The 11,457-nt window shown below is 38.1% G+C and overlaps 1 protein-coding gene across 1 annotated transcript; it reads left to right on the forward strand.

The window, feature by feature from the left end:
* The first annotated feature begins 6,472 nt into the window (after nt 1-6,472).
* LOC117925932 (putative disease resistance RPP13-like protein 1) lies at nt 6,473-9,982 on the forward strand. The gene is made up of 2 exons (XM_034845038.1): nt 6,473-8,425; nt 8,617-9,982. The coding sequence occupies exons 1-2, from the start codon at nt 6,609-6,611 to the stop codon at nt 9,980-9,982; spliced, it is 3,183 nt and encodes a 1,060-aa protein (XP_034700929.1). The 5' UTR covers nt 6,473-6,608.
* Nucleotides 9,983-11,457: the final 1,475 nt, after the last annotated feature.

The following is an 11,457-nucleotide window of genomic DNA, read 5'->3' on the forward strand; positions in this document are numbered from 1 at the left end:
GGATATTCTTAAAGTATGTCTTGGGTCTTTCACCTTATAGTATTTTAACCTTCTTCTTCTAAGGACACTCATCCAGGGATCATTTCTCTCATTATTTTCCATAAGGTAAACCTATCATGGTGCCATGATTTTGAATTCATAATGCCTTCAACATTCTTCATGTTTCTCATACTACATATCCAAGTTAGTTTCCAGCAAAACAAAGCCTATTACACATAACAAATTATATCACAATAACGAGCAATAAATTCTTAGCATTTCAATCAACATACTTTGCATTTAGTCATTATATATGCTTAGGATTTCCGTGCACATCCATAATTCAACATGTTAATTAATTTCACACCTCAAAACATCAAAATAATATTTCTAGATTTTTATCTTTGATAATTTTACTTTGGCAAACTTTTAGTAGAAGATTAGGTAACTCAAGTGCTTTAGGATTTATAATTGACTCTATCGACAAATAACATATCATTGTTAGAAAAAATTCCCAAAGGACATTGGTTTCAATCAATGTAATTCTTGATGGAACTAAAGCCCCCTTAACGTTTAACACTCATCACATTACTTTTATGAAATTTGCCTTTAATCATTATTCTAAGTTGAAATTTCTTAAGGTTTAACACTCACCACATTATTTTTTATGAAATTTGTCTTTAGTTATTATTCTAAGTTGGGATTTGGCTTAACCTAGAATCAGCAATTAAGATAAACTCATACTCTAAATCCACTAAGATTTGTCATGTGTTAAGTTATCAATTGATTTAAAAGTTTAAACTATTAAATTATAATATGAAAAACAAAACTAAAAGAATCTAAAAACTTCCATTGTGATTTAAAAATTATCTTTTTATATTTTTCTATGAAAAGGGTGTTGAAAATGAACCAAAACTCCTCTCTTTTTCTTTTCTTTTTTTTCACAAGAAAATTTTGATAGGAGAAGAGTGGTAAAGAATGACATAAACAATTATTTTGAATGTATATTAATATGTTATTTAAAAAAAAATTGAAATGAATATAAATATTTATGTAATAATACAAATTTAATATTTTTAAGATAATAGAATGGTATAATATATAGAATAAAATTTGATTTTATGCTATAATATATCTTTTAAATAGTAAATCATAAATATTATATATTTATACTATTAAATAAACATAAAAAAATTTAGTAATTATTTTAAAATTTGATATTATGATATCAACATAATTTGATTGTGGTTAAACTATCAATCTAACTAATAAATCATAAATCAATAATTTTTTTCATTTAATGACCAATCCAATTATGAAAACATTATATTAAACCATGAGTGTATCAAATTCCTAAAACATTATATTCCCTAAAACATCCATTATATACCTCTGAATTTGAGTGAACAATTAAACCGAATTCTTTTATCAATAACATTATATTGTCTTGCTATTATCCATTCTGTTTTACATGGTACGACAAGAAAAAAATATATGTTTTGTTTTAAAAGAAAACACAAATTTGTCTTTTTAAGTGACGTTTAGTGGTCAACTTCTTTGAATACCATGTGCCCATTTTTATTTTCAGATTGGCATTTTGAATCTTTGGAGAAGTCCCAGGACGAAGATTTGCCATTGCTTAAGTTTCATACTGAGTGAGACTTCAATTTGGTTGTTTGAGAAATGTGTTATTATCTTCTAGTCCCTTGTTGAACTTTCTGATCTTGCATAGAAATGAATTTATTTTTATTCACACAGAAATTGCTTCTTTGTTATATGATTTGCTCAAGTTATTTTTACATGGCGATCACTAAAATTACTTCAACAAAAACTTTGGATTGTCCCAACGGCATGAGTTGACTCAATTAAGGTGTTTGTTCCCTTTTCCTTTCCTTTTTGCTCTATTGAAGAGTGACATCATAGGTAAATGACAAGGTTTTTTAAAAAATACCATAATTTTAAAAAATAATTTTCAAAACATAAAACTTTCAAAAATGTTTTTAAATCTATGACAATTTATGACACTAAGACTCCTCACATATTTTTATTGTATTTTGCTAAAACTGTGATTTAAAGGTAGGATTTTAGTGTATTTGAAGTATATTTTGTTGAAGTTGTGATTTGAAAATACAATTTTAATGTAATGGTAATGCATTAAAATAAAAAATAATATAATAGTAATAATAATATATGATTTCAATAAAGATAGAAAAAACAATAAAAAAAAAACATGAAAAAGAAATAAAGTAATCTATATAAAAAATATATATTATAAAAATTAGATAAAAGAAAAAAAAATCTTAAATTCACGATTTCTTGATAATACACTGAATCGTATCTTCAAGAAATAATTTCAAAATATTACATTAAAACCATGTCCTGAAAACACGATTTTAAGATAATGTATTGACATCATATCTTCAAGACACGATTTTAAGATAAGTTGTGATATAATGGTTTTGGTAAGCTTATATGATATAAAGGAGTATAATGTTGTCAATAGTTTTAAAACTACCACCTTTTATAAATGATTTTTTATTTACTATAAAATTATCAAAAATCGGATAAATGACAGGAGCAGTGTGGCAACACTCCCCACCCTTTTATTTTTTTGTTTCTTTTTTTGCTTTATGTTTCAACTTCAGTTTTAAAAATATATAAATAAAGTGCACTCCTCTAGCATTTCTTTTTCACTTTTGCTTTTATGTTTTACTCTTTTTAGTAAAAAGAAAAAAAAAATGAAGTAAATTATAACATTTGAGTCTCAATATAACAACCAAGTCTTTTCTAAAGCAATGTCAACCTAATATTATGTTCAAATATCAAATAACTAGCCTATTCAAGTAAGATTTTCTATTAAAAAAAAAAAGATAAAGATATATATGACAAGCATATATACATTGGCATAAGAATTTATATTATAGCTAGAGTTGGATAAAATTTAATTTATCTAGTGCCTTTAGCGAGGATTTTTTTATTTATCTAATTTTTTTAATAAAAAAATCTTAATAAATCATTTATTTTGATATTAATATATAATTTAGGAGAAGTGTGGAAATTCACACTTTTTCCTTCTGTTTTTTTATTCTCTCTTTTGGGAAGTAAGAGGGAAGCTTCTCTTCTCATAAGGGTGGGTAGGCCAACCTCATTAAGAAAATTGAATATTACCCGATAAGTCTACCACTAATTGTTGCAACCCATGTTCAACATCATTTTCTTCTTCAAAGGGTGGCCCACACTCCTTTCTATCTTATCTTTTTGTGGTGGACGTTCAAGGGTCTCTTTTCAACATTTTACAACTGAGACGGGTGATTTTGTCAATATCATAAACTATTCAAAGGTCTCTTAATGTTATACACTATTGAAGGGAAGACCTTTTCAACATTTGAAGCATCTAGAAAGCCTGAAATCAATAATTTTATTATTGCTCCAAAAGCCTGTTGTTGAGTTTACTAAGTGGATTATGGATCCGGGAAATTAAATATTAAAAAGGTTGATGAATATTTTCTTATTTATTTATAAGGCAGGGACCAAATTGCAACCTATATGAATTCATCTGTACATTTGGCATTAGTTGATAGGCCACCGTCTTCATCTATCTCTTTCTTCTATCCAAGGCCCAGTGTTACAGACTTAGTTGTTCACTAAGCTCGTGCGGCACTTAGGCAAGTCAAGACGCTTGATCTTGCTAAGTCAGCCTACCTCCAATGCTTAGCTTGCTAGGCTAAGATGCTCGCGACTCGGAAGCTTGAGAAGCTTAGTAGGCAACTCCTTAAAGAATGGAAGCTCTTTATTACTCAAAGAAGCCTTTACAAGTGCTTGGAAGCTCACTTGCTTGGTTAGAAAGTGATTTGGGTGGTGCCTTGGCCAAAGGAGGCCCTCACCTATTTATAGGCACCAATGGAACTCTCTGGAACCTTGGAGGGTTCCTTACAAATCAAGAATATTCTAGAACTCCCTACACTAATCTATGTACAACCCTATGTACAAGAATATGCAAGAGATCTTTAGAATCTTCTAGAAAGCCTTGGACTCCTCTCATGCCTTCTACCATAGTGTAGAGATGTGTGGACATCTTTAGGCATTTCTAGAACCTTCCACACTCTTCCCACCAATGGCTTAGTGTAGATGGCTCCAGGAGTCTCCAAAAGCTTCCCTCCTCCTATATAAGCCCATGGGGAGGGTCATTTGAAGCATCTTGTGACACTCTCCCCCACCTATGCCGTCGACGTCCTCGTCGTTGCCTCTTTCTGAAACCTCTCGATGTGTTTCCAGAACCTTCTCAAGGCATCCACATGTTCCCAGCTTGCCTGCCTTTTAGGTAGTCCTTTCCATTGGACTAGATACTCTATCACAGGAGGGACCCCTTGTCTCCTGGTGACCCGTTCAGCCAGGATATTCTTCATCTCCTTCTCCCGTGAGGCTTCAGATGGATGCAGACCCGTGCGCTTTAGATGCTTAGAGTGCTGCTTCCTCTTACCCATTAAGTTCACTTTTCCCTTGGTGACCTCTTCCATGTGTGTGCGGGCTACCTCAGCTCGCTCCCCTTTTTCCTCCTTTACTTGCACCCTTGCTAGTAAGGAGGTCTTAGGCATACTAGGCTTTGGGTTGAATTGGAGGGCACCTAGTAGCTGCATTGAGCCCATATGTGTTTCGTCCTCCTGCTCCCTCTCCTCGATCATGGCACTAAGCGCCTTCCTCTTTGGACAATCCCGTGCCCAATGTGGACCGTCACATAAGAAGCATTTGATTTTAGGCGTGAACTCCTTTCTTTCCGCCTTACCCCTTCCTTCTTGGACATTCGGCGTCTTGCCTGATCCCTTTTTAAAAGCATTGTGGTCCCTTGGAAACTCGTCTCCCCCACCCATGGTGTGGCTATCCTCCAAAGACTCATCCTTGGAGGAGTCTCCCCTCTTATAATCCGTTAAAGACTCTACTACTGCCATGGCAGTGCCTAAGTCTTGAACACCTCGACACCTCAATTCCTGCTTGGCCCACTCTTGCAGGTTATCCATGAAGTTGAATAACAACTCCTCCTCAGTCATGTTAGGAATCTCAAGCATGAGCGAAGAGAATTCCTTGACATAGTCGCGTATCGAGCCTGTGTGCTTGAGACGCCTCATGTTTTTCCTAGCCAGGTAAGCCACGTCCTCGGGGTAGAACTGCCTCTTGATCTCCCTCTTGAAGTCTTCCCACGTCTCTATGGTGCAAATGCCTTTCTCCATATCGGCAAACCTTCGACGCCACCATAGAGTAGCTGTGTCAGTAAGGTAGAGGGTTGCAGTTCTTACCTTAGTCACCTCATCAGTCAATGCGATAGCCTCGAAGTATCGCTCCATATGCCATAAGAAGTTATCCAACTCCTTAGCATCCCTCTTACCACTGAACGTGTGTGGCTTGGGCACCTCCACCCTTGGTGCCTCATGAGTGGCCATTACTCGTGCTGATAGCGCAACCTTGTAGAACTCCTGCCTAACCTCCTGGTCTCGGGACTCCATTCGAGTGGCCAAGGCCTCTATCCTTGCCTCCATGCTAGCAAGCATGCTTAAGACCTTTCCTTGGAAGGACACAAACTCCTCGTGCGACACTAGCTGAACCTGTGAGACTGGCACCCTCTCACGAAGGTCTTGGATCTGCTCCCTTAGATCCTCTAAGCCCTTCTCCATGCCTTGCTCGATCAAGTCCAACCCCTCCCGAGTGTCCGCCATGGCTAGCTCCACCTTGGCTAACCTTGCCTCCATGTTGGCAACGACATCACGAGATTTATCCTTCTTGCCCCTGCCCTGTGCAGTAGGCTCGGTCTCTCTCCCACAGGTTTGCTCGCTAATCTCCTCCACGTTAGAGCCCGACATGCTTCCTTTGCTATGCCCACTTCGTAACCGCGCTCTGATACCACTTGTCACAGACTTAGTTGTTCACTAAACTCGTGCGGCACTTAGGCAAGTCAAGACGCTTGATCTTGCTAAGTCAGCCTACCTCCAATGCTTAGCTTGCTAGGCTAAGATGCTCGCGACTCGGAAGCTTGAGAAGCTTAGTAGGCAACTCCTTAAAGAATGGAAGCTCTTTATTACTCAAAAAAGCCTTTACAAGTGCTTGGAAGCTCACTTGCTTGGTTAGAAAGTGATTTGGGTGGTGCCTTGGCCAAATGAGGCCCTCACCTATTTATAGGCACCAATAGAACTCTCTGGAACCTTGGAGGGTTCCTTACAAATCAAGAATATTCTAGAACTCCCTACACTAATCTATGTACAACCCTATGTACAAGAATATGCAAGAGATCTTTAGAATCTTCTAGAAAGCCTTGGACTCCTCTCATGCCTTCCACCATAGTGTAGAGATGTGTGGACATCTTTAGGCATTTCTAGAACCTTCCACACTCTTCCCACCAATGGCTTAGTGTAGATGGCTCCAGGAGTCTCCAGAAGCTTCCCTCCTCCTATATAAGCCCATGGGGAGGGTCATTTGAAGCATCTTGTGACACCAGGCTCTTCCTCGTTGCTTTGTATCTGCTTTCTTTCATTCTTCTCTGATCTAGTATTCACTTCCCTTGCAAACCAACAGACATTGCCGGGCCTGTAGCAGGAGGAGGAGCACTTCTCTCGGCTTCTCTCCAACTTCTATTTGATCGGATGGCTTCTCGCGACATCCTCACCTTCCTCCGGGGACAGAAACTCAGTGAGACGCTCCTAAGGAAGTTGCAGATGAAATTGCTGGAAGTTCAGGCAGTGCTGAATGACGCCGAGGCCAAGCAAATCACGAATTCATCTGTTAAAGATTGGGTCGATGAGCTGAAAGATGTCGTGTATGATGCGGAGGACCTGGTGGATGATATCACCACTGAAGCTTTACGACGCACGATGGAGTATGATTCTCAAACTCAGGTACGGAACATCATCTTTGGTGAGGGGATCGAGTCCAGGGTAGAGGAGATCACTGACATACTAGAATATCTTGCACAAAAAAAAGATGTTCTCGGGTTGAAAAGAGGCGTTGGAGATAAATTTTCACAAAGATGGCAGACAACTTCCTTGGTAGATGAGTCTGGGGTGTGCGGTAGGGATGGTGATAAAGAGGAGATAGTTAAATTTTTGTTGTCCCATAATGCAAGTGGGAATAAGATAAGTGTGATCGCCCTGGTGGGTATGGGCGGTATTGGAAAGACCACACTTGCTCAGGTGGTCTATAATGATAGGAAAGTGGTGGAATGCTTTGCCCTTAAAGCATGGGTTTGTGTTTCAGACGAATTTGATCTTGTCAGGATAACGAAAACAATTGTTAAGGCAATCGATTCCGGGACTTCTAAAAATTCGTCTGATGACAATGATTTGAATCTGCTTCAACTTAAACTGAAGGAGAGACTTAGCGGGAAGCAATTCTTTCTTGTCCTTGATGATGTTTGGAATGAAAACTATAATAATTGGGATAGGCTACAAACTCCCTTCACTGTTGGCCTACCTGGAAGTAAGATTATTGTAACTACACGTAGTGATAAGGTTGCATCAGTCATGCGTTCAGTCCGTATTCATCATTTGGGACAGTTATCCTTTGACGACTGCTGGTCCCTATTTGCAAAACATGCATTTGAAAATGGAGATTCTAGTCTACATCCAGAACTACAAGAAATTGGCAAAGAGATTGTGAAAAAGTGTAAAGGATTGCCTTTGGCTGCAAAGACCCTAGGGGGTGCCTTATACTCAGAATCACGAGTAGAAGAATGGGAAAATGTATTGAACAGTGAAACTTGGGATTTAGCAAATGATGAAATTCTCCCTGCCTTAAGGTTAAGCTATTCTTTTCTTCCTTCCCATTTAAAGCAGTGTTTTGCATATTGCTCAATTTTTCCTAAAGACTACGAATTTGAAAAGGAAAACTTGATTCTATTATGGATGGCAGAAGGTTTTTTGGACCAATCTGCAAGCAAGAAAACAATGGAAAAGGTGGGTGATGGCTACTTTTATAGCCTAGTATCAAGGTCATTTTTTCAGAAGTCTAGTAGCCACAAATCATATTTTGTAATGCATGATCTCATCAACGACTTGGCTCAACTTGTTTCCGGAAAATTTTGTGTTCAGTTGAAAGATGGTAAGATGAATGAAATTCCTGAAAAGTTTCGCCACTTATCATACTTTATAAGTGAATATGATCTCTTTGAGAGATTCGAGACCCTTACTAACGTGAATGGCCTTCGGACCTTCTTACCCTTGACCCTAGGCTATTTGCCTAGGTATCACTTGATGGATAAGGCTTCAAAGAATAGGCACCCATGCACTTATTTTTATTTACCAAGGTTTCCATTGAGTAATAAAGTTCCAAATGATTTATTACCGAAAATTCAATATTTGCGAGTGTTGTCATTGTGTTACTATGGGATAATTGAATTGCCTGATACAATTGGAAATTTGAAACACTTGCGTTATTTGGACCTTTCCTACACACCCATCAAAAGGTTACCAAATTCAGTTTGTAGTTAGTATAATTTACAAACATTGATATTATCTTTTTGTGCATATCTTGTTGAATTGCCTATAATGATGAGCAAATTGATTAGGTTGCGCCATCTCGATATTAGGCACAGTAAAGTGAAGGAGATGCCAAGTCAATTGGGTCAAAAAGTTTACAAAAATTGACTAATTATAGAGTGGGCAAAGAGAGTGGGACAAGGGTTGGAGAGTTGAGGGAGCTTTCCCACATTGGTGGCATTCTTCGCATTAAAGAGTTGCAGAATGTGGTCGATGGTAGGGATCCCTCGGAGGCTAATTTGGTGGGCAAACAGTACCTGGATGATTTGCGCTTGGAGTGGAATGACGATGATGGTGTTGATCAAAATGAAGCAGACATAGTGCTCAACAACTTACAACCTCATTCAAACTTAAAGAGACTCACGATTCAAGGATATGGTGGTTTAAGATTTCCAGATTGGTTGGGAGGTCCCGCAATGCTGATGATCAATATGGTGTCCCTATGTCTCTGGCGTTGTAAGAATGTGACAGCCTTCCCACCGCTTGGACAACTACCCTCTCTTAAACATTTATATATCAGTGGGGCGGCGGAAGTAGAAAGGGTGGGTGCTGAGTTTTATGGGACTGATTCTTCCTCAACTAAGCCTTCCTTTGTATCCCTCAAAGCTCTGTCATTTTCGTTTATGCCAAAATGGAAGGAATGGTTGTGTTTGGGAGGCCAGGGTGGAGAATTCCCTCGTCTCAAGGAGCTTTATATACAGTATTGTCCCAAGCTAACTGGGGACTTACCAAACCATCTGCCATTGTTGACGAAACTAGAGATTGAAGAATGTGAGCAGCTTGTGGCTCCACTTCCAAGGGTTCCAGCCATCCGCGAATTAACGACGAGGAATAATAGTGATGTGTTTTTGAGGAGCCCAGCTAGTGATTTCATGCGTCTTGAGAGTTTGATTACTTCAGACATCTCACAGTGGACGGAACTGCCACCAGTACTGCAGAAGCTCTGGATTGAAAATGCCAACACTTTGGAGTCCCTACTGGAGGAGGAAAAATTGCAAAGCAATACTTGTCTGAAAGATTTGACAATCAGAAATTGTTCTTTTTCCAGAACCTTGCGTGGAGTTTGTTTACCCATTACATTGAAATCATTGTCTATCTATAAATCAAAGAACCTAGAGTTGCTCCTACTTGAGTTCTTCAAATGTCACTTCTCTTTACTAGAACATTTGAACATCTACGATAGTACTTGCAATTCTCTCTCGTGCTTCCCGCTCAGCATCTTCCCAAGGTTGACTTTTCTTCAGATCAACGAAGTGAGAGGCCTTGAATCCCTCTCCTTTTCAATTTCAGAGGGGGATCCTACATCTTTTGATGAGCTGTTCATCAGTGGGTGCCCTAATCTTGTGTCTATTGAATTGCCAGCGCTCAACTTCTCACGATTTTCCATCTACAATTGCAAGAATCTCAAGTCGCTGTTGCACAACGCTGCATGCTTTCAGTCATTAACATTGGATGGTTGTCCTGAATTGATATTCCCAGTGTAGGGTCTTCCCTCCAACTTAACTTCACTTTCAATTGGAAACAGTGTCACATCCCAGATGGGGTTGGGTCTGCAAGGTCTGGCCTCTCTTAGGCATTTCAGCATTCGAGGTGGATGTGAAGACTTGGAGCTATTTCCAAAGGAATGCCTGCTGCCCTCCACCCTTACCTCTCTCTGTATCGCAGGTTTTCCCAATCTCAAGTCTCTGGACAGTAAGGGGCTTCAACTGGTCAACTCTCTTCAAAATTTGTATGTCATAAACTGCCCTAAGCTCCAATCCTTGACAGAAGAGAGGCTGCCCACCTCCCTCTCTTTTCTAACAATCGAAAACTGTCCATTGCTGAAAGATCGGTGCAAGGCTGGGACAGGTGAAGATTGGCACCATATAGCTCACATTCCACACATTATGATCGATGACCAACTTTTGTAATGAAGGTACTTATTCTGTCTTATAAATAGTTTTTTTTTTTTTTAAGAAAAAAAAAAGTTGTGCTTAAATACCCAATTTTGTTTTCTTTCAGGCTTTGTACATGTTTCGTGAAGCTGGGGCACCAAGAAGCCCTATGTGTATGATTTCTTGATCTACTGGCAATAGGAATATCTTTTGTTGTCAGTTCCAATAGTAGAGACTGTCTGGAAATTGTATTTTTGATAATATGCAGCTGAAGGGATCAATTCTGATGTGTGGTACATGTTGATAATCTGATTTAAAATCATCTTAAATCAGGTACATGTTGTATGCTCAAAATAATTTTCTTCCAACAATATTGATGTACCACGATTCATTGAGCAGACAAATCTGTGCTTCAAAATTTCTGATATTTATTTTTAAATTTGTAAGGTTAATATGGGCATCGACACTTTCTGAAAGACTCGAAGTAGCACTCCAGGTATAATAAGAGACTTGTCTTCTTGAAATCTATGAGCCTCAACTTCTTTCCATGGGCTGATTTATTGATATTCATAGTAGGCTATCAATTTGATTTGCAAAATGCTACAGATGTGGCTGTTCAATTCTCACATCAACGAATTGTAAGATTTACTTTAATGCATTTTATGTACTACGTGTATATGGCATCCAAATTCCTTGGTACATTAACATTTTCCATCACATAAAACCTTTCTTGACTTTGTGCTCCCTCTGGTATTGGTCAGGTTCATATATCCCAAGCTTTTAGCCTTGAGTTTCTCAACATTACAGGAGGCTTTTGGCAACTATCCAACCATTTCAACTCTCTTCAAGAATTGTTCTCAGTATGCTTTCTTCCTTCGATTTAGGGTTTTTAACTCAAGTCTAGAAGGGTGTATTTTCGCATGCACTAAATTTAATTCAAGCAAATAGAAAATTTAACCTCTCAACATTTATTAATGAATCTTATCAAACTTAACATTCTGCATTGTGATTTTGCTTCCTCCAATATTAAATAAACCTCTCTTTCTTTTTCAAAACAGGACCAGCTCGGAGAACTTCTAAGAAGA

This window comes from Vitis riparia, chromosome 12 (assembly GCF_004353265.1).
Source record: "Vitis riparia cultivar Riparia Gloire de Montpellier isolate 1030 chromosome 12, EGFV_Vit.rip_1.0, whole genome shotgun sequence".
Classification (NCBI taxonomy): Eukaryota; Viridiplantae; Streptophyta; class Magnoliopsida; order Vitales; family Vitaceae; genus Vitis; species Vitis riparia.

What these genes read in the sequence shown, in the direction of transcription:
- LOC117925932 (XM_034845038.1), top strand. Translation starts at nt 6,609, where the DNA reads ATGGCTTCTCGCGACATCCTCACCTTCCTCCGGGGACAGAAACTCAGT. An exon ending in TCCTACACACCCATCAAAAG is followed by an intron (nt 8,426 to 8,616) that starts GTTACCAAATTC and finishes GACTAATTATAG; the next exon opens with AGTGGGCAAAGAGAGTGGGA.